A 27418-nucleotide genomic window follows, 5' to 3' on the forward strand; every position below is an offset into this window, starting at 1 on the left:
CCGTCATCCCAGACTAGACCTGCCACAAAGGCTGGACAGTGGACCTGAGGGTGACACTAGGGAGAGCCTACCCACTCTCACTGGCCTCCCTTGACTTTCTCTTTGGATGTCTCTTTCTTCCTTTCTTTCCTTCCTTTCATTCCTTTCCTTCCTCCCTTCCTTCTTTCCTATCTTTCTTTCCTTCTTTTCTTCTTCCTTTCCTTCTTTTCTTCTTTCTTTCTTTTGTTTTGCCAGGTCTTAGTTGCAGCAGGCGGGCTCCTTAGTTGCAGCATGTGGGATCTAGTTCCCTGACCAGGGATCAAACCCGGGCCCCCTGCTTTGGGAGCATGGAGTCTTAACCACTAGACAACAGGGAAGTCCCTCCCTTTCTTTCTTTAAATGAGTTAATGCTAGTGGTTTATTGCAGAGTAGCAAATAGTTTCCTCTCTCCTACCATTTGACTGTGTGGGCTCTGGACTGCTGTGTTAAGAATGGTGGTGAAGCAGACACGAAAGTATGCTGTGCTCATTTAGCAGAGTCTGCCATGGGCCAGGGAGCGGAGAGGGGCAGGACAGCAAGGTCCTCCCCTGGATGCACTCCAGGAGGGAAGGGCTTTTGTGTCCATCACTTCTAGAGCTATGCCCCGAGAGTAGTGCCTGACACGACGTAGGCCAAACTTGAATTGACCTGTAGGCAGCCCTTAGAACCCTTCTGTGTCTTAAGAGGTTTATGTATCTGAACTTGTCTGTCATCAGGTTTTGCTTTTTTTTTTTTTTTGCGGTACGCGGGCCTCTCACTGCTGTGGCCTCTCCCGTTGCGGGCCACAGGCTCCGGACGCACAGGCTCAGCGGCCATGGCTCACGGGCCCAGCCGCTCTGCTGCATGTGGGATCTTCCCGGACCGGGGCACGAACCCGTGTCCCCTGCATCGGCAGGCGGACTCTCAACCACTGCGCCACCAGGGAAGCCCATCAGGTTTTGCTTTTGATGAGTCAGTATCTTTTCATTTTGGGACACCTTACAGCAGCTGCCTGTGGCCTGTTTCTATATACACATATTTTCATTTACTCTTTCTTTCTCTTCCTGCCCTTAAACCACAGAGTGTTTTCTGCCTACATTAAAGAAGTGGATGAGAAGCCAGCCAGTACACCCTGGGGCAGCAAGATGCCTTTTGGTCAGCTGATGTCAGAGTTTGGTGGCAGTGGCACTGGCGGCTGGGTGCACGGCGTCAGCTTCTCCGCCAGCGGGAGCCGCCTGGCCTGGGTCAGCCACGACAGCACCGTGTCCGTTGCCGATGCCTCAAAAAGTGTGCAGTGAGTATCTGCCTTTGTCTGGACTTAGAGAGGAGTGGGGTGGGATCTCAGCAGCTGGCCTGAGGCTGCCCTTCCCTGGGTATAAGTGCAGGGCACCAGCATAAAATTCCGAACCCGGTTGCAAGGCAGCCTTTAAAGTTACCTTCACACGTTTAGATTGTCCATTTGGGGAAATTTTGAAGACTTAGGTCTCACTTCCAGAAACACTTCTTAATGGAAGTGCTGATTGTGATTCCTCCAAAGGAGTCTCCTGGTTTGCTCCTGGTAAGAGTTCCTTCAGGTGGCAGTTTAGTCTGTTCCTGTGAATTCCTCACAACACGTAAATGGCATCCAGCAGCCTTAGATGAAGTGGGAGATGTGTTCTTACTCTGTGTAGTCAGTGGACAGTGCTCCATTCATGTGGGCCTTCATGCAGTGACACTTGACACCCTGGGAGCCAGTCCCCCTGGTGTGTGCACTGGGGGAGCCCAAATCGCAGAGACTCGCTGTGAAGAGGTGCCTGCTCAGCCCTGAGGAGAGCCGTGTGTGTCTCATCAGACTTCAGTTTGTGTCTGCTTATCATGTCTAGAGGGAGAGAGAGGGTGACCGCAGTCCTTTCCGCTTGTGAATCTTGGTTCTGTCCCGGTGAATCCTTTCCGTTGGCAGCTGAAGGTAACCCACCTGGGGCTTCCCTGGTGGCGCAGTGGTTGAGAGTCCGCCTGCCGATGCAGGGGACACGGGTTCGTGCTCCAGTCCGGGAAGATCCCACATGCTGCGGAGCGGCTGGGCCTGTGAGCCATGGCCAATGAGCCTGCGTGTCCGGAGCCTGTGCTCCGCACCGTGAGAGGCCACAACAGTGAGAGGCCCGCGTATCGCAAAAAAAGCAAACAAACAAAAAAAAAGGTAACCCACCTGTAAGGGTTTCCTGACTTGTCCCCTGTGCAGGGAACCAGTCACATCTGACTCCCACTGCCCCACACTGACAACAAAGTGACATTTCAGAAAGAATATATATTTTACTGATTGGGGTGAATTTTTCTTTTTAATTTTTAAACACACCCCCAGTCTAAATTATGAAGCCTTCCAGAAGATTTCTTTACATATGTAGACACATATATCTTTTCATTTTTAACTCCACTGGGATTATGGTATACATTTTGTATAGTAATTTGCTGTTTGTCATTCAGTAATGTTTTGTCATGGCTGTTTGATTTCTGTACAGTTTATTGTAATGCATAATAAGCTCTTAGCACATGCTTATATTAGAAGCTCTTGTCTACCTTCATATTGATTTATTATTTGGCTTCTCCGGTCCTGCAAGTCAGATTACATCCGCTACCCTTCTCCATATCAGGGTATTTCATGTAGTAAGAGCCAGGTATGCCACAGGAGAGCCTAAGATGAGGTGTTAGTACTTTAATCCAATACCATTCGTACTGAAGGGGATAGGGCAGGGGTGTCTCCTGAGACACAGTTTCAAAACGCATCATCTTTTACATGGAGCCATATGATCCTACTTCATCAGCCAGCATGTTTGCTGCCGTATCTGTGTAATCTCTCGGCCAGATGATCATGAAGCATACATGTGTACACACACACACACACACACACACACACACACACACACGGCCCATTCGCATGTGAGCTCCTGCCTGGCCAATACTGTGTCATGTTCATCGGTGGCCGTAGCTCCTGCCCCAGTGCCTGGCAGGGCACAGAATAGACTCCCATAAATGTCTGTGGTCCCAGCCCTCTAGGAGCCCATGTGAGCACAGGCGAGGAGAAGGGAGCAGAGAAAGGCCTTCAGTCCTGCGTGCCGTTGATGGTCAACTCTAGGAGGCCAGAGAGAAGAGCAGCCACTGCAGGCTGAAGTGGTCCAGGAAGGCTGTTTGTGGGGGTGATGAAACTCAAGCCGAGTTTCAGAGACTGGGGTGGACTTTGGAAAAGCAGAAGGAGCAGAAAGGGCGTGTGGGTAACGGGGCAGGGGGAGCCAAGGCCGAGGCGGCAGAGAACCAGCGCTCCTGGGACCGCAGTGTAGGGCAGTTGGTGGTGAGCAGGGGTGCAGGAGGGGTGGGTGCAGGAGGGGTGGGCACAGCCAAAGGGGGCAGAGGCCTGCGCGTCTGCGGGTCACCTCAGGGCTGGCTCATGCTGGAGATTCCTGGAGGCTTGGGTCATGGGACTCCTCTTAACGTAAGTGTTCGTTCATCCTGCCAAGCCCCCATGAGAACGGGTTCTTTGTCGTCTGTGTCTGAAGAGGCTGCGTGGTCCGCTCCATCTCGGGTTAACACTGTTCTTGTGTTCAGGGTCTCAACTCTGAAGACAGAGTTCCTGCCCCTCCTGAGTGTGCGCTTCGTCTCGGAGAACAGCGTCGTGGCCGCTGTAAGCATCTCTCTTGCCCCGGAGCCTGTGCTTACTCTCCAGAACGGGAGCAGGGCGTGCCCTGTGGCTGTGCGCACAAGCACGGAGCAGCAGCCTTGTAGGGGAAGCAGCTCCAGAGGCTCCCATGGTGGGGCCGCTCTGCTAGGGCACTCGCTGGGCGCACACCCCGCAGGGCCTGACTGATCCCTCGTTTCAGGGCCATGACTGCTGCCCCATGCTCTTTAGCTGCGACGACCGTGGCTGCTTGACCTTCGTCTCGAAGCTAGACATCCCGAAACAGAGCATCCAGCGCAACATGTCGGCCATGGAGCGCTTCCGCAACATGGACAAGCGGGCCACGACCGAGGACCGCAACACGGCCCTGGAGACGCTGCACCAGAACAGCATCACGTAGGTGCCACCCGGCCCCTGGCCCGACGGCTGTGCAGAAGTGTTAGGTGACCGGGCTGCCCTTCTCCCCTCTTCGTTTCCTGACGGGTCCCTGTGATGTTCTCTGTCCTGCAGGCCCAGACATCCATTCAGGAACGGGGGCAGTGAGGGGTCTATAACTTCCCGGCTGCAGGCTCTTACTTCCAACTCGTCACAGAGAGCGAGCCGCCCCCACGTAGTCATTACGTCCTTCAGGGCATAGACGGTCTGGGCGTCCCGCGTGCGGAACACAGGCCCTGCTGCGGGCCCATGAGCTGGCGCGGCCTGTCATGGAGCCTCTTCTGGGTCTTGCTTTCTCAGAAACTTGACTGAGGACAAAAGGAGACCTTCCTGAATGTCGTGTTCCTCTAATACTGAGCACCTGACAGTCATATCCTGTTTGAAAGGTAGCTGTCACTTCAGCCATGGGTTTCAAGTAAGGTGTACAAGTAAGAAGATAGTTTAACTAGAGAGACAGATTTTTCAGCATCATTATGACAAAGCCAAAAAACTCCTTATTTTTCATTAGGCGTCTGTGATTAAATAAGACAGTAGAATTGTGTCGTGTCTAGAAAGTTTGGTGGTTTTTTTTTTAATCTAGAGGAGAAATGCACTGTGTTCTTTTTTTTTTAATTTATTTTTGACTGTGTTGGGTCTTCGTTGCTGTGTGCAGGCACTCTCTAGATGTGGTAAGCAGGGGCTACTCTTCATCGGGGTGTGCTGGCTTCTCATTGCGGTGGCTTCTCCTGTGGAGCACGGGCTCTAGGCGCACAGGCTCAGTATTGTGTCTCACGGGCTCTAGAGCGCAGGCTCAGTAGTTGTGGCACACAGGCTTAGTTGCTCCGCGGCATGTGGGATCTTCCCGGACCAGGGCTCAAACCCATGCCCCCTGCATTGGCAGGCAGATTCTTAACCACTGCACCACCAGGGAAGCCCTGCACTGTATTCTTTGACTAGACCTTTTGTGTTGAGAGACTTTAATGTGGGAGATGATCATGGGAAGAATAATGGAAACCTCTAGACTTTCTCTTCGAGAGAATTTCTTCTTTTTTTTTTTTTATAAGATTCGTATTACTTTCTTTTTTTTATTGTTTACTTGGCTGCACTGGGTCTTAGTTGTGGCATGCGAACTCTTAGTTGCAGTATGTGGGATCTAGTTCCCTGACTAGGGGTCAAACCTGGGCCCCCTGCATTGGGAGCTCAGTCTTAGCCCCTGGACCACCAGGGAAGTCCCTCTTCAAGAGAATTTCTAACTGCAGGTTGTTATGTTCAGCGGAAAGGGCCACTGGACTTAAAATAGGCTGGAAATAATCTGTGCTCTATTGAAAAGTAGTCATTTGAAGGCATAGCAGAACTTTTCTCCACACTTTTCAAGTTTCTCTGTCTTGAAAGATTTTCAAAATTATTTTCTGTGAGGTTCTCTTAAGCTTCTCTGCAGACTGTGTATCTGTAAAGAGACAGCTCTCATTACCTTTTTGAGACTTTGAGGTTAGGAATAAAAAGACCTTTGCAGATTGGCATGACTGCTTTTATTTGCAGATATTAAGTCCTCTTTACCCTAGAGCAGGGTCAGCACACTTTTTGTATAAGGAACCAGCGAGTAAATTTTAGGCTCCGAGGACTACGTGGTCTCCATGACAACTACTACAGCCCTGCCATGTGGCCTGCAGGCTGCCATGGACAGTACAGAGATAAATATGCATGGATGTATTTCAGTAAAACTTTATAGGGACTTCCTTGGTACCACAGTGGTTAAGAATCCGCCTGCCAATCAATGCAAGGGACACGGATTCAAGCCCTGATCCAGGAAGATCCCACATACTGCAGTGCAGTTAAGCCCGTGCGCCACAACTACTGAGCCTGCGCTCTAGAGCTCACCAGCCACAACTACTGAAGCCTGCGTGCCTAGAGCCCGTGCTCTGCAACAAGAGAAGCCACCGCAGTGAGAAACCCACGCACTGCAACGAAGAGTAGCCCCCGCTCGCCAGAACTAGAGAAAGCCCACGCGAGCAGCAACAAAGACCCAACGCAGCCAAAAATAAATTAATTAATTTAAAATTTTATTTAAAAATAAAACTTTATAGACACTGAAATGTGAATTTCACATAATTTTCATATCATGAAATAATAGCCTTTTAATTTTTTTCTAAGCACTTAAAATTGTAAAGGCTATTCTCTAGCCCATAGGCTGTGCAGAAACAGGTGGTGTGTGCCATCCCCTTCCCCAGAGGGAATGTTCTAGGCATTTCGGGGAGAAAGACAAATATTGTCTGAGCTGTGGAATTGGTTTTCTTGAAAGTTTTTCAGATAATCGGGCTAAGCCAGGTTGTTTCATCAATCTCCTCGGCTGAGCTTGGTTGGAATTTTGTGGTGTGTCTGAATGTTGCTAATATTAATAATGATTAATTTCAAATGTAAGGAGAGCTTTTGACTCATATGCCCTCATTGTCCTAGAGGGTAATTTGGGAGTTTTGGTTTGGAGCCAGTTGGATTTCAGTCGTGCTTCACGATGCCTCTAGTATTTTTTTAAGCAGTGTGTCCATTTCAGTCACAGCTGTGGTCGTGGCCTCTCCTGGCTCCGCAGGGTACACGCTGTGTGGCCTGAATTGTCCTGCTTCTCCATGTCCCTCTAATTAATGCACGTTCTTAACTTTTCTCTCTTTCCAGTCTTTTTCTTTTCTGAACATCTGGTAATAAAATACATTTTAATATTTTCTGAGTCAGATGGCTACAGACTAATACCTATGGACGCTTTAAAGGAATTGGTAGACAATTCGTTTCCTGAAGACGCTGTTACCCTTCTAGGAAGGTTGGAGCTCACTTTCACCATGTGCCTTACAGTCTCTCTCTTGTCTTTGCCTTTTTTCAGTCAAGTGTCTATTTATGAGGTGGACAAGCAAGATTGTCGCAAATTTTGCACTACTGGCATCGATGGAGCCATGACCATTTGGGATTTCAAGGTATCGTCTATCTTTCAGAACAGATCTCGTTTGTGTTAAAAGTCTTCCCATGAGAAGACTGGTCCTCATTTCTTGGACCCAGCCGTCAACTGCAGTGCACGTCAGGAGCGCAGTGCACGTCAGGAGTGCAGTGCACTGGCTGTGGTTCTCTTGAAACCCTGGGAGTTGTTAGCAGGAGAGAGCCGCACTTGCTCACTGAGGTGGAGTCCACACTTCTGGATGTCCTCGGAGTCACTGAGGGGGGCTGGGGGCTGCTTTTGTGGCGGGCCCCAGGTTGGGCCCGGACTAGCTGAACTCTGTAGACATGTGTTTATGGTTGACACCAACTAATCAGATCAGCACTCACTGCCTGCCTGCCGGGTGCCGGGCCAGGTGCTGGCATTGAGGACGTGGACGTGAAGGAGCCCTCGGGGAGCTCGTCGTGGGAGAGAGAGGAGGGTGGGGGTCAGGTGGAGCACCGGGAGAGGAGCCAGCGCCTATGTTTACACTTTGAGGAATTGGGGGGCTGTACGAACTGCCTGAGTTGCCTGTCCGGGCGAGCGGTCTGAGCTGCAGGGGCAGCACGTGCAGAGCAGCTGAGCGGCTCAGGGGGCGTGGGCTGCACTCAGGCCCTGCTGTGGGGCCTGCGGAAGCAGAGCAGAGCGGGCCCTGCCTGTGGGCAGCTGGGGGCTGCTCTGGAACCGACGTGGAAAGGCACCTGCTGTGACGTGCAGGTGGCCTGGAGTCTGGACAGAGGCTGCTGGAGTGAACGGGTGGCAGGGATGTGCCTCCAGCCGTGCTGGGGGGCAGGGGGTGGCCAGGAGGTTCTGGGCTAGAGGGATTTAGGAGGCCGCGTGGAGGGGTATTCTGACCATGAGGGACAAACCCCGGAGGCCTCTGCACCCTCCAGCTTCGGGGTTGGGATAAGGAGGTGGGGAGGAGGGGCGGGGGCTAAGAGAGCAGCTCAGGTGTGCAACTCTGCGGACTTAACCCCCAGAAGTTAAACGTTTACAGAATTCTGCCACTGCCTGTGCGGTTCCATGATTGATGTTGCTGCCTCTACAAGTCTCTCCTCACCCTTGTTACCTTCACCTGCTTTGGGGCATCGTGCACCTGTGCAGTTAGCTCCACCTGGGCAGGTAGCTCCGCCCTTCATCCTTTGATCCCTGCGGCCAAGTCCTTTCCTGTGCGAGTGAGCTGGGAAGTTCCAGCGCATTTTCCTCTATGGTCCATCTGCCTTTGAGCACCGCTAGGCGTTGTGCACCAGGCTGACTGCATGGGGGCCACAGAAACACGGGAGTGCCTGCCATCAGGGCACCTGGAGTGAGGGCCAGTGACACAGATGATAAGCACATACGTGCCCTGGGAGCAGGCGTGTGCCCAGAGCCTGTGGGCTGGGGCCGTGGGGACAAGGCGGCGCAGGGCCAGGAAGGGCCAGCAGGGAGAGTCCTGCCTGGGAGAGTCTCTGCAGGCCATAGTCCCGGAGCCCGTCTCAGAGGGAGCGGGTCACAGCCAGGAAGGAGGGGGTGTGGGGTAGTGCCTTGGGGAAAACGCCAGGATGGCCGGTCCCCACTGACCATCGGTGTTCTTCCTGCCGCTCTCCAGACCTTAGAGTCTTCTATCCAGGGCCTTCGGATAATGTGAAGCTGAGTGAGCCGCCCAGATCCAGCATGAGGACAGACAGGCTGCGCCGGGCAGCTCCGCCATTCGCATGATGGGCAGGAGAGCCGGCCGCCAGGAAACACTGAAGACACATATGGCGCAAACCTTGTTGTGTGTTTTGTTTGAGGATAATTGGTGAAAGTGTTGGTTTTTTAAAAGCAGCAGTGATTTGGGTTTTGTTTTTTGGTTTTTTGTTTTGCTATTTCATTCCATTCTTGACCAAAGCTTCTCTTTAAGTAGTTTATTATGGAAAATTGTCACACTAACTTAAAGGAAGGGGTGGGGGAGGTATGTAAATTGTTCGCTACAAAATTAAATAAAAATACTGAATGTGTTCTTGGTTTTGTCTCCTTATACCGTTTGCATTTTTAGTAGGAAAAGATGGGTAAATTCTTTGTTATACTAGTTAGTTTTTAGGGTAGAACCTTAGATTCTTAGTTTCTTATATTGAGCCATCTTGTACAACCTTTACCCAAAAGAACCGGTTCTCGAATGCCGTGTTTTAGCCGTGCAGGACTTCGGCAGAGGAGGCCTGCTTGCATACAGGCAGCAGAGAAACCCGCCTCCAATGAGCAGCCAGGGAGCCCCTGCCCAGTGCCCATGGCAGGCGTGTGCAGGGGAGTGTGCAGTGGGAGAGAAAAAGCACAAGTTGTCATTTTGGTTTAGAGATTATTGTGCCCAGACTAAGTCATCTTCATCATAATTAGACACAGAGTTTGACATTTCAAGGCTGAGACTCTTGAGAGGCGCAAATAAATGAATACAGCGTAGCCTAGAGCATGGCTGTGTGCCCAGAAGCGGAGCAGTGATTCCAACACAACTCTAGTAGTTAGGACAACGCTGGTAATAGCACTTCTCAAAGGACATCGTGATATTCTTAAAAGAATAAATTTGCCCTTTTGCTAACCCATGGGAAGCATTACTTCCCTCCAGGAGAGAATCCCAGCACCTGGGCACCTGCCTCTTCCGTTTGCTGTGGCATCCTCCCTGCCCACCCCCCCACCGATGGCAGGAGCTCCTTTGTGTACATGTGTTTGTACCAGTACATCGGCAAGGCTGTCGTGACAGAACAAGGATAGACAAAAGCAGGCCAAGAAACAGGAATTAGCTACCAATTTCTTTTTAGTTTCATTAAATCACATGGTTTGGGAGCCATTCCAGAGGTTTTTAGAGAAACGATGTATTCTGTGAAAGAAACAAATTTACTATCTTGGCCTCTAAGAACTTAAGCCCAGAGTCATCTTTTTTCTTCTTTTAACTTGGGCCATCTCATGTCCATGGAAGAAGGCCCATCCCTGTCGTGGCAGCCAGAAACCCGCAGTGCTGGAGTCTGAGATGGTGGAAGGTCCCTTCTCATCTCGCCCTGCTTGTGAGACTCCGAGCAGTCCTCGGTCCACAATCGCTACCGATTTGGAGGGACAGTGGCCAAAGCCCTTTGGAGGCTTTGGTGTCAGGTCATAGTTCTGCCAAGCTGCGTAGCCTTGAGCAACATAGTTAACATCTCTGAGCCTCACTATCTTCACCTGTAAAATGGGAGTAGTAAAGGGTTAGCAGTTCCTGTTATTCAGTAAAGCCGAGGTTTGCCTTCAGGCTTGGCATTGGCCCTATACTAGGCCCCGGAGACCCTTAATAGCAGAGTGGGGTAGGGTGGGAAGTGGTGTATGAAGGATTCTGCTAACCAAAAAAAGTTTTTTCTAGAATATGCTGAGAAAACTGGGGTTGGCCTCAGAACCCAGATTAATTGCTTAGGCATGGCCCCTTCAGTTTGACCCAGCAATCACGCAAGTGGTTTAGTTCTCATGTGTGCCCAGTGAGGCAATGATGTGAAGGCCTAGGGTTCCCTCAGGTACCTGCGATGTCGGTGAGGCCATTAAGCTACCCCACGTGGAATAGTACAGATGGTCTATACATTATAAAATTATGTGAGTTATGTATGTGTCTAATTCAAATATTGGGTGTGGTAGGTAGACTACTGGCCCCCCAAAGATGTCCCTGCCCTAATCCCCAGAACCTGTGAGCTTTGCAGATGGGATTAAGTTAAAGATCTTGAGCTGGGGAAGCTGAGCCTAGATTATCAGGTGAGCCCAGTGTAATCACAAGAATCCTTAAAGGAGGGAGGCAGGCAGGGGAGAGTGAGCAAATGAGAAGGTAGAAGAACAGATTGGGGTGGGAGAAGGCCAAGGCCTCTAAAAGCTGCAGGAAGGAACCTGGTTCTCCCCTGGAGCCTCCAGAAGAAACAGCACCCCGCCAGCACCCTCCAGCCACTGATGTGGGCTGTGAAGATCTGACCTCCAGCGCTGTAAGAGAAGACACTTGCGTTGTCTCAAGCCACCCACTCTGTGGTGAGTTGCTCCAGCAGTAACAGGAAATGAATCCACTAGGTCCATTCAGAAAAGGGGAGGAGGGACTTCCCTGGCAGTCCAGTTAGGACTCTGTGCTTCCATTGCAGGGGCACGGGTTCGATCCCTGGTCAGGGAACTAGGCTCCCACAAGCCACTTGGCACGGCAGGAAAAAAAAAAAAGGAAATATGGTCTGGAGCTGAGTTTTTCAAACAGGGTCAGAGCCCATTTGTAGGTTGTAAAATCATGGCTGGTACTTAGAGGAGAAAACAACATCCTGCATTGTGTGTAGTAAGTTCTGCTTCATGGTACTTCTGTTTCAGATACACAGGGGGCTGTGGACTAGGCCGCAACATATGTCTGTGGGGGTCATGGTCAAAAAAAGTTTGAAAGCTGCTAAGGTAGAGGAGCTTGATGAGTGGGGCTTGATGAGGAAGGATGGGCGGATCCAACACAGCAAGAATGTGTGTCATGCACACAAGGTCACTGTGCCGGGCACCAAGGAAAGCAGCTGATATGCAGGAACTCCTCACAGCAGCCCTGCAGGGTTAGAACTGTGACTGCCACGTCTTAGAGATGATAAAACTCAAGTTCAGAGAGGGAGGGCAGCCTGTATCAAGGTAGCCTTTCCAGAGCCCCAGGGGTAACCGCCAAGCACGCTCCCTGCTGGGTGGTGACAGGCAGGGGAAATGCCTAGCGACCCAGCCCAGTTCTGTCACCACACTCAGAAGCAGGGTGATGTCATTGGAACCAGGAGGGGACCCCCGGCGATACCTGTGGGGTCTCCTGGTAGACCTCGGTTTCTCAGTTGAGCCTTGTGGCTTGGAAGGGGTGTGAGCAGGCCCCGGCTGAGGAGTGCTGTGTGTGCTCCAGACCTCCATGTGTGCGTGGCCTTGGAAGGAGGCCCAGGGTCTCCCCTCTTCCCTCCTGGTACCGGGTGTCAATTCTTTGATCTCAGGGGGAGACCTATGGTCCCCATTCGGGGGTGGGCAGGGGCTGAGACAGAAGGAGATAGCACTGTGTGCTTCTGGAAGGTTTTCCTCCCTGGTTTCCCGCTGCCTTGGCCAGCCCCCCACCTCCTGAGTCCAGAAGCCTGAAGCTAGGCTGCCATCTTGTGACCAGGAGGCAGTAAGGCCAGTGCAGCAAGAAGGAAGGAGCAGAGAGCCAGGGAGGACCTTGATGTCCCTGAAACGCTGCCCCAGACCCCAGCTGATGGCCCTGCTCAAGTCAGCCAGCACTGAGGAGTCAGCCTGGGTGTGTGTCTGCCTCCTGGGAATCCTGGGAAGGCAGGGAAGAAGGTAGAGTGAAGGACCTCCATCCCAGGGCACCAGGGGAGGCAGATTCCGGGCAGAAACAGAAAGCTCTCTGAGCTGTTCTTTGAGCTCCAGATGAAATTCTTCCACCACCAGGTTCTCCTCACCCAAGGACTTGCTCCACTTAAGGCTTAGAAGACTGTTCCCCAAGGGAGCCATTTCAAATAACACCCCTGTCGCTTCCCAGCTTGAGGTGTGTTTCCCATCTACTGGGTCTTCCCACAGTGACCGCAGGCCTGTGAGGTGGCCGGGCAGTGCTTGTTAGGAATTAGCCTCACTTTACAGATACAGAAACCCAGGCACTGCAAGAAGATTCAAGTTACACTACAGGTTAAGTGGCAGAGCCGGAAGTGGGTTCAAGTTTCTAACCCCACTGGTTTGTTCATTCATTGATTCATTCAGCAAATACATACTGAGTGCTCCTGGCTGCCAGGCACTGATCTCGGCGCCGGGAAGAGCAGAGTGAATAATACAAATATGGTTCCCGCTCACACTAAGCTTGAGTCTTACCAAATTAGCTCAGTTTCGTGAGGAAGAGGGAGTCCTCAGGTGTGCATATTTGTTAGGATGCTTTTAGGAATGAGTAACAGAAAAGCAACTCAAACCAACTTAAAAAGTAGATTCCTTGGCTCATGTACCTGAAGAAACCCCTGGAGGCAGGTTGGGCTCAGGTTGCCAGTCAGAGGTTGACCAGGGCTCTCGTCATTTCCTGGGATTCTCTCCATCACGCTCCCCCCCCACCCCGGGTTGTCGGGCTTCCCTGTGGCTCTTCCAGTTTCGTGTTCAAATTCCAGAAGGCGCTGCTTTCCCCTCTATCTTCATCCAAGATCCTGGGCTTTGCTTTGACCCACCGTCTCAGGTCACAAGTCCAGGAGGTGGGGCGGGGAGACCACACGCTGATTGGGTGACAGCACTCAGGGGCCGCCATCAGAGATGGGGCTCAGTCCCACCTGGAATGGTTCCCTGGGCATCTGCAAAGCTGTGGAGGGGTAAATGGAAGGCAGGGACACAAATGTCACCTCAGCATTAAACTGCACTTGTCCTTACGGGATGGGGGTGGCCAGTACAGACCATCTGAAACTTTTTTCTGATTAAAGCCATCACTTGGATTTGCCAAGGCTGGATGGGGGGCCCTGCTGACAGCCACTCAGTGTCCCCTCAGAGCCAGGAAGGCCAGGGTCCTACTAATTGAAGCTGAAGTTTCCCAAGCACCCTGTGTGCTCACCTCAAAGTGCTCCTCACCTTTGGACACCTTTCATTCTCCCGGCTGCCCGCAAGTGTGGAATTGTGTAATGGGAGCCATGACTGGTGAGCACAGGATCCTGTTGAGGAGGGGGTCAGGGACAGAGACACTCACTCATGTCCTGCAGGATAAAGGGAAGTGGGCCAGGTGGGGACAGGGTGGGACAAGTGTTCCAGACAGAAAAACAGCATGGCTCAAAGCGGGGAGACCTGACAGGATGGGTGCCTGGCCCCGGACCTCCTGAGACCCACGAAGACCCCACGCCCATCCGTGATGCTGCTTAGTGCCTGGCTGACCAGCTGAGCTGAATCGTAGCGGGAGGGACCACCTGGCCACATCTCCATTGATGAGGCAGAGGGCAGGGATGGAGAGACCTACGGGCCTACCTGGCCCAAGACCCACATACAGGCGGCTGCCAGGCCGCTGGGTAACTTAAGGGTCGGAAGCGGTCTGCGGTGGAAAGAGGGGCAGGAAGTCGGCACTGAGAAGGAACTGGACCAGCCGGGGGTTGGCGGCCCCGTTTTGAAGCGAGGACCCCGGCGGCGGGCGGGCTGCCTCGGCTCCCCTGACTGCCCACACCCCGCACATTCGGCGCCCAGCGGGCATCCGATCGCGAATGGAGGGGTAGTCCCCGCGCGGCCAGGGCCCGAGGCCGGGAGAGGCAGCTAAGCTGCTCGGTCACCGGCGCTCCCCACGGCCGCTCGCGGGGATGGGGGCTGTGCGCCCTGCAGGGCTCGGGTTCCCACCCGGGCGGTGTCCCCCTTGCCGAGCCTCAGTCTCCCCGCCCGCCAGGGGGCGAGGGGCGGACGCCTTCAGGGCGCCCCGGGTCAGCTCGGCCCCAGCCCCGGGGGGTGGGCGGGACCAGGGCTCTCCAACCGCTAGCCGCCCGCCCGGGTCCCGCCCGGTCCCCGCGGGGCTGAGCCGGGAGGCCCCGCCCCCCGCCCACGAGGAAGTGGCAGAGCTGCGCGGGGCCCAGGGCCGGTTCGGCGCGTCGACTGCCCAGAGTCCGCGGCCGCGGCGCTCCGAGGTGAGGGGGCGCGGGAGCTGCCCGGAGCGGGGGGGGGGGGGGGGTGGGCGTGGGGAGAGCGGGTAGCGACCTCATGCAGGTGGGGAGGACGCAACGAGGGGCCGCCGGAAGATCGGGGATGAGAAGGGCCACACGGGGCCCGCCTGGAGGTGAGGGGACACGCGGGGCACGGGCTGCGGGCGGGCGGCCTCCTCCGGGCGAGGGAACCGCAGCGCTCCCCACCCCACCCCCCGTAGTCTGCGCCCTCGGGGCGCCCCGGCCCGCGCGTCCGCCTCCCCGCCCCCCCCTAGCCTCCCCCTCCCCCCCAGACTCTGCCCCGCCGTCGGTGTGCCCCGTTATTTCGGGCCCGAGGGCCCCACGCCCAGTCACTTCCCCTCCGTCCTCCAGCCTTCCGGGTTGCTCCAGCCGGGAAATGAGCTGGCGCCCCCGCCCGCCTCGCCTCGCCTCGCCTCGCCCCTCCCCTCCCCTCCCTCCCTCCCTGCCGGCCACCGCCCCCTTCCTCAGCCCGCCTCCCGCCAGCTGGGCCAGGTCCTAGGGGTCCGGTCCAGGGAGGGGCGGGCCGGGTCTGGAACGCTCCCTCCTGAGCTCCCGGGCGCTAGACCGGAGCGTTCTGAGCGGCGCCCCCCGTTGCCGGCGGCGTGGGGACCGCGGCCAGGGCCGGGACCTCGGGCGGTGACAGTGACACAGTAGTGACTGGCGTGAAGCCGCAGGAGCTAGCCTGGTGCGGACACCGAGGCTCTCAGGTTATTCCGGGCTGTCCCCCGGCCCCTCCCGCCTGGCGGGCAGTGTTGCCCGGTGGTTAAGAGCACCCCCGCCAGCGAGGTCTCCGGGACCAGAAACTGGTAAGAGCGCCAGCTTCTTCCATCACTGGCCACCGACCTTGCAAGCCACCTAACCTCCCTGGGCCTCAACTTTGCTTATCTGGAAAATGGGGAACTTTCAAGTTGTGAGGCTTAAATACGATCATGAGTGTAAGGCACACACAGGGACTAAACATGCCCTGTTACTGTCCTTGCTGTTATTTATAAGGCTTGCCTACATTTATCAAAGTGTCCAGGTGAACCTAAACTCTGAGATTGGGGTCAGAATCCCAAACTGTGCCATTTAGGAGTGGGGTGACTTTGAGCAAAGTTTTGCTTTTGTCTGAGTCTGTTTCCTCCTGTACGAGATGAAGGTTAAAACAAACACTGGAAAACTTCTTGGGCTTGTTTTAGGGTGTAAAAGAGAGAATGTATGTCAAAATCCTGGGTAAATTCTGGGCATTTAAAGATGCCAAGTTGGTCCAGTGGTTAGGACTCCGTGCTTCCACTACAGGGGGCACTGGTTGGATCCCCTGTGGGGGAACTAAGATCCCCCAAGCCAAGTGGCAAAAAAAAAAAAAGCCAAGTAAGTTAGTTAATTACATAGCTAATTACATAAGTGTTTGTATATTATCCACATAGGTCTTATAACAACATGTTCATATCACTATTTCTCTTTCCATATTTGTAGTCATCTGGAGTTTTCTATCCTGTCACCATTTTAAAGAGGGTTATTATGAACATGTTTGCTTTAAAAAAAAGTCGGCTATTTTTTAGCACCAAAATGAATTTATGCCACCAAAAATGTTAACAATTTTTAAGTTCCTGTTTGTGTTCTTCTCTTCTGTTTGTTCCCACCCAGTTGGTTGGATTGAATGTTACCACATCGCCCTTCAGGAAGGCTGAACAAATTAGCAACAAATGAGAATTTCTCCACAGTCTGGCCAGCATTGAGTTTTATGTGTTTGAGGTTTTGTTTGGTTTGGATTATTTTAGCTGATGCTTTATGGTGCCTTATGATTATTTTCATTTGTGTTTCTTGACTTGATTTTGCCTGGTTTGTAAGACCTCAAGAGTGGAGCTGGTCCAGGATTGGCTGGTCTGTTGGGGTGAGGAGGGCTGTTCCACATACAACAGGAAGTTGAGTAACAGCTCAGCACGTGTGCAAAATGGCTTGCTGGCAGCTCCCTGGAGTGGCTGAGCTGGGTGGGGACTTCCCTGAGTGCCTGCAGAGCAGAGATCCTTGCTCCACGCAGCTCCTGCCTGGTTTAGCCTCCAATGCAGTCAAACCTCTGGGTTCAGAGAAGGTTGGGCCGGCGAAGCTTCTCTGAAAGCAAGAAAGAACCTACAGCTGGTGCCTCGTCCAACCCCAGACTTTTCTGGATAGAGATGTGGGGGAAACATGGGCGGAGGGCACCCAGTCAGTATGGAGAGAGTCAGAATTTGCACCCAGCATGTAAGAAAGAGATGGGAGGCCTGAGACCGTTGGCTGGGCAGCTGGGGGCTTCGCCTGGCTTGCCTTGCTTTGGAAGGGAGCTGTTTTCTCCCCGAATCCTCAGAGGACCCTTTAGATTGACGATTTCCAAGTTTTTTGGATCATTGACGCTATCAGGAAAAAATCTTGAGCGCATACTCCCCAGTAAATATTTACAGATTGCATACATGTACCAGTGAAATAATAGGGCTGGTCTATAAGAAGTATACCATAAGACGGATGTGATTCATTCATGCAACCACATTCAAGAAATATTTATTGAGCACCTACTATGTGCCAGGCACTCTAATTGGTACTGGGGATTCATCTGTGAACAAAACAAATATACCTGTCCCCGTGCAGCTTATGTCCACACCCCGGTACATGGTCCTTGGCACCCCCTGCCTGGAGACCCACGCCCCACCTTGGAGACCCAAAGCTCTTCCCAGCCATCATGCTGCTCTCCCAGCCCTGCGTGATCCCCCATCCATTCATCCTGAGCACCTACTGTGTGCCAGACACGGGGGAAGAGCTACCTGGAGCACAGAGAGATCCCGGCTCCAGGCTGGTGGGGGACAGTTAGAGCCAGCTGGGGGAGTTTGTCAGGGTTTGGCCCGTGCTCCCCCAGCCTCACTCTCTTTCCAGGGTGATGGGGGCACAGAGCACTAGACGTGGACTCCCAGTCCCAACGCCATCCTCAGGGCCCCTTCCTCTCTCTTTGTCCTTGACAATCAAATGGGTACACAGTGCTGACTCACAGGGTCACAGCGATGAGTGGGTGGGTTTCCCGGGGCCATGGCCTCAGCCTGCCTTTGTCTCCACCAGGAGACACCGCTGAGCTGTTGCGTTGTCCACACTCAGGCAGTGCCCGCCCCTCGGTAGGGTAGAGGTTTCCCTGGGAATGATTAAGACATAGTTCCCGTGGCGGGGTGGCCTGGTGTGAAGGCTGTTTTCCTGGATCTGACCACACGGAATGATCCCATGATCCTGAAGCCTGCAGTGGCTGGAGAAGCCACTCCCCTCCCTGGGCTGCCACTTCCGCATTTGTAACCTGTGGGGGTAGGGAGTCCTCGGGAGGCCCTGCTGCTTTCAACCGCTTTGCAGAAGTTATGAAAAAGTTATGAAAAGGGGGAAACACGTCTTCCTCTCTCCCACCCCTTCCACCCGTACCCCCTCCCCCCTTTACAGTGTGGGTCAGTAGACTAGGGAGTATTTCTGTCTGAATTTATGCTAAAGTGTGATCGGCTGATAGGTGTGCTCTGAACCTGCCTGTCCCACTGTGCTGTGGTCATCTTTATCAGCCCCTCCCTCTCCCCCTTGAGAACCTTTGGGTCCCAGGAAACAATGGGCAGGGTCCCCAAGCCCTCTCAGCTACGATATTGGCAAGTGTGGGGGCCGCTGTCCTCTGTATTGCCAGTGTCTCCATCTTCACAGCCTGGAACTCTGAAAAGTCCCTAGACAGGCTGTTAGAGCCCGGCCCATAGGTCTGGACACTCACCAAGAGCCGACAAGGGGCAGAGATGCCCGGCCAGTGTGCCTGGGACAGTTGGAGCTGGGAAGTTGGGTTCTGCTCCGTCTGAGTCTAGGGTCCAGGGACCCCCTGGGCTTTTGCTGGGCCGCCTGGGGTGAAGGGGAGGGAGTGGTTGGCCTCCTGTGGAGTCAGGGGCCAAGAAGAACCTAGCTGGCGTTTGGAAGTGAGTTTCTTACTTTAACCACCACCACCCCGCCCCGCCCCCTGCCCCGTTTGTGACCTTGGGGAATGGGGGCAGGCAGAGCAGCACAGCTTAGTGGACAGGCCTAGGTGCTCCCTCCCTGCGGTGGAGACGTGGATGACCCCCGCCCACCCAGCCCGGATGCAGCGGAAGTGCCTGGGGAAACCCCGTCAGGCCTGCTGACCTGGGCTCCGAGGCCACTTCCGGGGCCTTTGCTTTACACAAAGAGGCCTTATAAGGAGACAGAGGCTGGGGAGGCGGCCACTGTGGGAGCGGTGTGCTCGTGTGTGCATGCAAGGCTGACATGCGTGTGTGTATGGGAGCGGTGTGTGCGTGCGTGCGCGCGCATGCGCACGTGCAAGGCTGATCGCGCGTGTGTGTGGCCTCAGCCTGGCTGTGTGTGTCCACCTTCTTTCTCAGCAAATGTTGCCCAGGGACCCACTCGGGGCCATGCTCTAGGCCTGCGGGAACAGGCGTGGTGGTCCCTGCCCTCTCTGTGCACGTGTGCGCGGTGGTCTGTGCCGCTTTAGGAACTTTCCAGGACTTCCTGCTATAAATTAAAGCAGGATTTGTGGTCGCTGAGCCCCGGAGTCCCCAGCAGTATGATGGACGGCACTGCAGCCTGACCCTCGTGCCTGGGCCGCAACTCAGTGCTGTTCCTCCCAGAGGAGTGTTGGTCGAGACCCCCGCTGGGGGCAGAGAGAGACCCCAGGGTTCCGGGGAGGTCAGGGCTCAGATCCAGGCTGAGGAGCGGCCTTCCTGGGGCCCAGCTCCGGGCCACAAACCTGCCAGTCAGGTGGGGGAGGTGACCGAGGGCCTGGGAACACCCACGTCAGGGCCACGTGACTCTAGCAGGTGGCTTCCCCTCCAACCGTAGCCCTCACATCCGTCATCTGGGGCTCAAGTCGAGAATACAGGAGGGCTTAGAGCTGGTGAGTGCAGCATTCAGGGAATGTGGTGTGGCTTTTTTTTTTTTTTTACATTTAAAAAAATAACTTACTCTGCTGGACACTGATGGCAGTAAACAATTGTGTTCATCAAATATTTATCGAGTGCTTACTATGTGCCACGCATTTAGGCGCCGGGGATAGAAATGTAAACAAGATGGTCAGAAATGTGTGTCTCCATCAAGCTCGTTACTTTCCAGCAGGGGGAGAAAGACAAACGGGCAGGATGAATGAGCACAAAGTAACTCGCGTTCAGTAAGATTATCCCCTGGAGAAAACTAGGGCCTAGGGAGTGTGGAGGTGGTGTGGGAGGCAGCCTTGCTCAGAAGGTGGCCTTGGACACAGACTTGAATGGCAGCAGCGAGGGTGGGAGCTGTGCAGGCATCTGGGGGAAGAGCTTCGAAGGCCGAGGGAACAGCCAGTGAGAAGACCTGAGGCTCGTGGGCCCCTGGATTGGCCCCTGGTCCGGCCGGGAGGCCCACCCCTAAACAGGTGAAGCACGCCGGGTGCCGGCACATCCATTCTAGACAAAGCTCTGCCATTTCATGATCACCTACTATGTGCCAGGCGTGGTGTGTCGTCTTATTTCACCCTCTTAACACCTTGGCGGGCGGGGGACCGGATTCCTGTTCCCATTTGGCAGATGTGGAAATTGAGGTTCAGAGAGGGCGAGTGATATGCTGGGGTCACACAGCTGGTAGGCAGTGCTGCTGGGCTCTACCCATGAGTGGGAAGCTGAGGTGGGGAGAGAATGGGTTTGAGGAAGTGATGCTCTCTTTGGGTCTTTCCAGTTGAGCAGGACTTTGCCACATAGAACAGGGGTGGACATTTGGTGGTGTAGAGAGACTAGCACGCTGGTGTGAAATGTGGACAGAACTGGCCTCCAAGGCACATCAAGCTTGGCCTTCCCTGCAGAGGGAAGGAACAGCATGTGCAAAGGCCAGGAGACCTGGTTCACTCCTGGGGAGCGAGAGTTTCCACCTTTGGGGAAACTGAGGCACAGATGATGAGTGATGGCCTGTCTGGGGCAGGGTCCCAGCACACCCCACTCATGGTAGTGGCTTCGCGCACACCCCCATTCCCCGCCTCCACTCCCCACCCCATCCTTTGTGTTTGTACCCTGGAGCCTCGGACACATCCCATGAGAGCTGCTGTTTCATGAGGGAAACTGAGGCCCCAGGAGGGAAGCAAAGCGCTAGGCCAGAGTCGGGAGGCCAGGGTGGCCCCCTGGCTGCCCTCCCGCGAGGCTGGCTGGGCAGGGCGGGGCTGACCTGGCTTCCCTCTCTGTCTTGGGCACAGGAGCCGAGCAGCCATGGCCTATCACAGCTTCCTGGTGGAGCCCATCAGCTGCCATGCCTGGAACAAGGACCGCACCCGTGAGTACCCCCCCCCACCATCGGATGCCGTGGGAAGCTGTCCCCCTGCTTGACCCCCGATCCTGAGATCCTGAGTGTTAGGAGGGAAGGGACCCAAGCAGGGCAGCCAGGCGAGCGGGCATCGAGGGTTGGAGGCGAGAGCACGGCCCTGCCTGCACCAGGCACTGCTCTGGGTGCCAGGACTGGGTGGGCACAACAGTGGGTCTGCCCTCTGCTCACGGCTACGGGAGGGTTTGGGGATGGGAAATGTAACCTGCAGTGAAATGAGCTCTGAGGAAACATGAAGGGTGAGGGGAAAGCGATGGAGCCAAGGCACTAGTTTAGAAAAGGGGGCCAGGGAAGGGCTTTCAGGGGGGTGACGTTTGCATGGAGACCCAAAGGAGGTGACGGAGCCAGCGTGCGAAGGCCAGGGTGGGTGTAACGGCCCCGCGGTGGCAGAGCCTGGTGTCATCAGGAGCAGCAAGGAGACCGTGGCTGGAGCAGGGGCGGAGCAGGGGGCAGGGAGAGCTCCCGCAGGTTTGCGAGACTGCCTTGGGGACACTGAGGCTGGGGGATGCAGATGAGGGGTGGCCAGCCCCTGGGGAGGAATCCCAAGGGGGGCCCAGCAGGACCTGAGGCAGAGGAGGAGAGTGCATTAGCAGAGGACAAAGTGTTGCTCAGGTGGCCTGAGAAGGTGGGGAGTCATGGGGGAGCCTGGGCACGCATGCCTCCTCCCCACGCCCACCCGTCTCTCCTGCAGAGATCGCCATCTGCCCCAACAACCACGAGGTGCACATCTATGAGAAGAGTGGGAACAAGTGGGTCCAGGTGCACGAGCTCAAGGAGCACAACGGGCAGGTGACAGGTGGGTTGGGCTGGCTGGGGTCATCTTCCTGAAAGAAGGCAGGGGACAGGGCAGGGCTGGGCCATCCACCTACTCACTATGTTAGGTAGGATAGTTTGGGTTGCAAGTAACAGAACGCTGATTCAAAGTGGCTTAAGTTATAAAGGGATTACATTGATTGGTTTATGTTACTGAAAAACTCAGAAGTTTAAGGGCTTCAGGAAAGGTGTGATCCAGCAGCTCAGCATTACCAAGGACCCATTTCTTTTCAGTCTCTTGGCTTGGCCTTCCAGCATGTTTGCTGATAGCTGGGGGAGCTGTAACACCCCCAGTGAACTCCAGTAGTACCCCCTGGAGCAGCTTTCATCCCGATTGTGGCCTCTAAGGCCCCCCATGCGTACACTGTAGAGCCACCTCTGCTTGGATGGCTTCAGCCTAGTGCCTCCTCCCACCCCACAGGCATCGACTGGGCCCCCGAGAGTAACCGCATCGTGACCTGCGGCACAGACCGCAATGCCTACGTGTGGACGCTGAAAGGCCGCACATGGAAGCCCACGCTCGTCATCCTGCGCATCAACCGCGCCGCTCGCTGTGTGCGCTGGGCTCCCCAGGAGAACAAGTTTGCTGTGGGCAGTGGCTCCCGTGTCATCTCCATCTGCTATTTTGAGCAGGAAAACGACTGGTGGGTGCCTGGGTGGGGCCAGAGTGGGCTGGGAGGGACCTGGGGCTGCAGACCAACAGGTGGTGGGACAAGAGGGTCCCAGAAAGCACGGGACGGGGAGTCAGGACCCCTGTTCACATGACCCTGGGGAAGTGTGTCCTCTCTGGCCCTTGGAGGCGAGGCGAAAGGCTCTCTGCACAGCCCCCTGCCCTCCCACAGCTCTGTCTCAGTAATAAGGGCCCAGGCAGCACCCGGGCCGCCTCTGCAGGCATCACGCTAAGCCCTGCACACGTATTGGCACTGACCCACCCACTCCCATCAGCCCCCTGGACTGGGCGTCTGCTGCAGTCCCATTACAGATGAGCAAAGGCCCTGAGGCAGATCACTCGCCCAAGGCTCCCGGCCCATCACACTCCAGGGCCCACTCACAAGCTCCCAGGCACGTCATGATCTTCTCCCCGGGGTCCCTGAGGGCAGAGGCCAGGTGGGAGGTCAGGCTGGAGTCCAAGAGTCGAGTTCAAATCCAACCCTGACCAGTTAGCGGCCTCGTGACTTCTCACTGAGCTGCCCCAGGCTTGTCGCAAGACCAGGGATGGCGTCCCCACCCTGGATGGGACCTGGCACGTTGCTAGCCTGGACCCAGGCCCCTTCCTCCTGGGATCTCTGTGGTCTACAGGGCCCAGTGGGAGCCTGGAGCCTCCGGGTTGGCGGGTGCCCACCTGTGTGTCCCTGTCTCCTCCCTACCTGTCTGCCTGCCGTGTCCAGGTGGGTTTGCAAGCACATCAAGAAGCCCATTCGCTCCACCATCCTCAGCCTGGACTGGCATCCCAACAACGTGCTCCTGGCCGCCGGCTCCTGCGACTTCAAGTGCCGGTGAGGGGGGCCCTGCCATCGACACAGGGACAGGGATCGGAGGGTGGAGGGGAGCTCCGTCCTGGGAGCCCCACGACCCACCTTCCAGACCAGCTCTGCTGTCAGCAGGTGACCTGGGGGCCTCAGTCGAGCTTCTGTGAGGTTTTGCTCTTTGAAGGGTCATCCCTGGGTCCTCTCTCCAGCCTCTGTGGAGTCTTAAAAGGATGTGCCCCTTGCCACCACTTAATGTCAGCAAGATTTCTTTTCTAGGCCCTCTTGTACTCATGAGAACCTCCCACTCCTTCAGCTTCTTGGCTTCTATCTGAGGGAAAATGAGTGGGTGTACTTTTTCACATTAAGGTATAATGACTGATAGGCTGGAACAAACCCTGCCTCGTTATCGTAAGGCCTGGAACAAAGAGTCTCCACCTGCCACTGGCTGGCTGTCACTTCTGGGCCCATTACCCCCCCGCCCCCCGAGTCTCCCAAGGCCTCCGGCTCCCAGCTCCAGGCAGATGGCCTGGGTTTCTGCATCTGCCCTGGGAAATGACGCTACAGCAGGCACCAGAGGCCCCAGGCACAGAGAGGAGGAGGTCCTGATGAGGCTCTTGTTGGCACCCTGACCTGTCAGATGAGTCCGGGCTGGCCCTGGGATGGCGAGTGGAACTGGTGGAGCTGGCAGGAAGGGGGGCAGGATTGGTTCACGGTGCAGAGCAGGAGGGGGGGCACATCCTAGGGGCTAGCCCTGGAGTGTAGTGGTCAGCGTGAGGGGGGACAGGAGATGCCCTGGGAGCCACGTCGGCCGTGGATGGTCAGTCCTCAGGTGAGGGCCCCAAGGGTCCTGGGAGCTCCCGGGACCTTGAGCTGGGAGACCTCCTGACCCCACACCATTGCCCAAAGTGGGCACCAAGGCCCAGACCTGTCTGAGCGTGAAGATGCAGGTCACGGAAAGCCGGCTACAGTACCCTTGGACTCAGCCGGGTGCTCTGGCCTCAGCAGGCCAGTTTGGGAGAGGGAGTCCCTTGTCAGGCCCCTCCCAGACCCCCGGTCATCCCCTCTTTTGCCTCTCCCGGCAGGATCTTCTCAGCCTACATCAAGGAGGTGGAGGAGCGGCCAGCACCCACCCCATGGGGCTCCAAGATGCCCTTCGGGGAGCTGATGTTTGAGTCCAGCAGCAGCTGCGGCTGGGTGCACGGGGTCTGCTTTTCCGCCAGCGGCAGCCGTGTGGCCTGGGTCAGCCATGACAGCACCGTGTGCCTGGCTGATGCCGACAAGAAGATGGCGTGAGTACAGGTCACCCGAATGGGGGGCAACCCAGGCACCGAGCACGAGGGGCCGGTGTGGCTGACGTCTCTCTCTCACTCAGCGTTGCGACTCTGGCCTCTGAAACGCTGCCGTTGCTGGCCCTGACCTTCATCACAGAAAACAGTCTGGTGGCAGCGGTAAGGGGGCGCGGGGGCGGGGGAGCAGGGGCCGGTGACAGCAGGTCTCCCAGCGAGCCCCGAGATGCCCAGGCAGCCCTCTACTTGTCCCCCCTTCCTCCTTTCCTTCCTCCCATCCACCCACCCATCCATCCATATCTCTGTTGGCCAAAATAGGTTGGGTTATGCTGTGGTAACAACAACAAAAAAATCCCCAACTGCAGTGGCCTAACACAGTAAAGGTTTGTTTCTTGCTCCCTTTGACTGTCCAGCGTGGGCGCTGTGAGGGGGGCTCTGCTCGGTGCAGATGGGAGCTTTGTCTCCCGTGGAGTGAGGAGGGGAAGTGGAGAACTGGGCCCTGGATCCTAACCTTTCTGCTTACATTTTATTGCCCAATGAAAATGACAGGACCACACCTCCTCACTCAGAGAATGAGTGCTTGTGGGGGAGTGCAGTCCTGTGTGTCCAGAAGGACACTACTCTCCCTCCCTCCTCCTGCCCACCTATCCGTCAAGGCTCTTTTCAGGCCTCAGGAAACCTAATGGGGTCCCAGAGGGGGATCAGGCCTGCTCTGCCTAGACAAACGTCCAGCTGTGGGGTCTCTCCCAGAGCAGGTGTAACTGTCTAGGCAGGACAAGGCCCCCTGGGCTCCCAGGAAAGTCCCAGACCAGCTTTCTCAACTGAACACTGGCCCTGCTGGCTGAGGGGGCTGCTCCTAGGTGCTCAGCCCCGACATCCAGTCCCTGTTACTACACCTGGGGTCGCCGACTGTGTCCCCGAGCTGGCATCGGCTTCCCTGTGCTACACCCAAGCCCTGCATCCAGACTCTGGGACCCCCCCGATTTGTGGCCGGGCGCCCCTCGGCGTTGCACCTGCCCTTCGGCCTGGGTTTCCCCGGGAGGAAAGTGGGGGCGCTCCAATGTCACCCCGCCCCTCCCCGCTGCAGGGCCACGACTGCTTCCCGGTGCTGTTCACTTACGACGGCGCCGCGGGGACACTGAGCTTCGGTGGGCGGCTGGACGTGCCCAAGCAAAGCTCGCAGCGCGGCTTGACGGCCCGCGAGCGCTTCCAGAACCTCGACAAGAAGGCGAGCTCGGAGGGCAGCACGGCAGCAAGCGGGGGCCTGGACTCACTGCACAAGAACAGTGTCAGGTGAGAGCGGGGCCGAAGGGCGAGCTCCACACCCACCCAGGCAGCATCGAGGTGCAGGCCCACTTAGGAAGCTGGTCAGTCTCTTGAGATTTTGCATCAGGTGGGGCAGAGCAGTCAGCCTTGCTCTGCGTTTTCAGTTTTCAGGACGCACTGTGGGACCGTTCTGGGGGGTGGCCGGGCAGTGACTGGAGGGGGGGGGGGGCGGAATGAAGGGTCTGGCAGCAGCCTCCCTGAGGAACTAGAGTGGAACCAGAGCCAGAGACTCCCGGATCCTGCCAGCCACAGGCGTCCACCCCAGGACAAATCAGAGGAAGCGTGGGGAGACTTTGACCTTGCCCCTAGGCTAGTTAAACCCTCCTGTGGCTGCCTGGCCCAACGTCTTCAAACTAAACTCCTCTGCCCGGCCTTCAAGGCTCTTCAGAACTAGCCCTGCATCCACTCAGTGCCATCTTCTGCTTCTTCTCCCCACCCTACTATGCTCCATCACTCTGATTCCCCCAGCATGTGTGCCTTCACCCCCTGCCCAGGCCTTTGTGCGTCCTGTTCCAGCTGCCCGGCTGCCCTGTGCTCCTTGCACAGGGACTACTGCTCGTCCCTAAAGCAGACTCAGGAGCCCCGTCCTGTTGTCCTCTGTGATCCTTCACAGCCCGGCCTCCTGGGCTGTCCCTGCTGGGCACACACACTCACACTCACTGGGGTGGGCTCCCCCAAAAGTTGGGGAGCTCCTGGAGGGCAGAGTGGGCCGGAGCACGGCCCAGGCACAGGCTGGGATCTGTAAAGCCCTCATCCTCTTTGCAGCCAAATCTCGGTGCTCAGTGGGGGGAAGGCCAAGTGCTCGCAGTTCTGCACTACAGGCATGGACGGCGGCATGAGCATCTGGGACGTGAAGGTGAGGCCTGCCCTCCCCCCACCGCCTCGCTTCCCCGCAGGCCGCCCATTTCTCCCTGGCAGCCACCTGGATGCCCCAGTCCTCCTCCTTCTTTCCCGCAGGGCACTTCAGTGGGGTGAGGGCTCCTTGGCATCTGGGCCTTGGCACCCTCTGCAGCACCTTCCTTTAGGGCTGGGATTCAAACCCAGGTCTGCCTGACCCCAAAGACCAGGTTCTCTGTCCCAGGCCAGGTCCCTGTGGGTGGGGTGTCTGCAGGACAGCTGAGAACCAGCCCATCTTATTTGTCTCCTTCCAGAGCTTGGAGTCAGCCTTGAAGGATCTCAAGATCAAATGACCTGTGAGGAGTCTGTTGCCCTCATCCCAGCTGCTGAGGGAAGGGGGTCAGGGAGGCGAAGGATCGCTTTGCTGAATGATTCTAGGGTACCAGTTCGGGTCCCCACAGGCTGCTCCCTCAGGTGGGGAGGGGAGGGGAGGGGAGGGGCGGGAGGCTTACCTACTGAAGGAACAATTGCCTTTTTCTTAAAGAAATGCTTCCATTTATTGTAAAAAATGTCCCCAAAGCACTCTGCTGGTCATGAACTGCTTCAAAATGTGGAGGTAATAAAAATGCAACCGTAGACACGCCGGCCTGTGTGTCTAGAAGGAGAGGTTAGTTTGGGCAGAGCACTGGTAGCTTATTTTTGTTTGCCAGCACAGCTGATCCTTAAACCCAAGAGGCTGCCCCCAAATG

At 55.7% G+C, this 27418-nt stretch overlaps 3 protein-coding genes across 7 annotated transcripts in view; 2 read left to right on the forward strand and 1 right to left on the reverse strand.

The window, feature by feature from the left end:
- The window catches only part of ARPC1A (actin related protein 2/3 complex subunit 1A), a 26842-nt gene extending 17843 nt beyond the window's left edge, over positions 1–8999 (forward strand). The window contains exons 6-10 of the mRNA XM_033840677.2: positions 1079–1291; positions 3574–3649; positions 3846–4039; positions 6927–7017; positions 8602–8999. Of these exons, the coding sequence (XP_033696568.1) occupies positions 1079–1291; positions 3574–3649; positions 3846–4039; positions 6927–7017; positions 8602–8640 (613 nt within the window). The 3' untranslated portion in view covers positions 8641–8999. The remainder of the gene's footprint in view (positions 1–1078; positions 1292–3573; positions 3650–3845; positions 4040–6926; positions 7018–8601) is intronic.
- PDAP1 (PDGFA associated protein 1) overlaps positions 8833–27418 on the reverse strand; it is a 30175-nt gene continuing 11589 nt past the window's right edge. Inside the window, exon 6 of the mRNA XM_033840680.2 lies at positions 8833–10181. Within this exon, the coding sequence (XP_033696571.1) occupies positions 10153–10181 (29 nt within the window). The 3' untranslated portion in view covers positions 8833–10152. The remainder of the gene's footprint in view (positions 10182–27418) is intronic.
- ARPC1B (actin related protein 2/3 complex subunit 1B) lies at positions 14449–27305 on the forward strand. 5 transcript variants are annotated; one of them, XM_033840675.2, is made up of 10 exons: positions 14450–14581; positions 20814–20890; positions 21630–21734; positions 22173–22395; positions 23140–23247; positions 24303–24509; positions 24593–24668; positions 25594–25799; positions 26598–26688; positions 26984–27305. In XM_033840675.2, the coding sequence occupies exons 2-10, from the start codon at positions 20827–20829 to the stop codon at positions 27020–27022; spliced, it is 1119 nt and encodes a 372-aa protein (XP_033696566.1). In that variant the 5' UTR covers positions 14450–14581; positions 20814–20826; the 3' UTR covers positions 27023–27305. The 5 variants fall into 5 exon arrangements, with proteins under 5 accessions (XP_073648004.1, XP_033696566.1, XP_073648003.1 ...); XM_073791902.1 differs by lacking the exon at positions 14450–14581 and adding an exon at positions 14675–14730; XM_033840676.2 differs by lacking the exon at positions 14450–14581 and adding an exon at positions 15173–15423.

This window comes from Tursiops truncatus, chromosome 15, assembly GCF_011762595.2.
Source record: "Tursiops truncatus isolate mTurTru1 chromosome 15, mTurTru1.mat.Y, whole genome shotgun sequence".
NCBI classification, from domain to species: Eukaryota; Metazoa; Chordata; class Mammalia; order Artiodactyla; family Delphinidae; genus Tursiops; species Tursiops truncatus.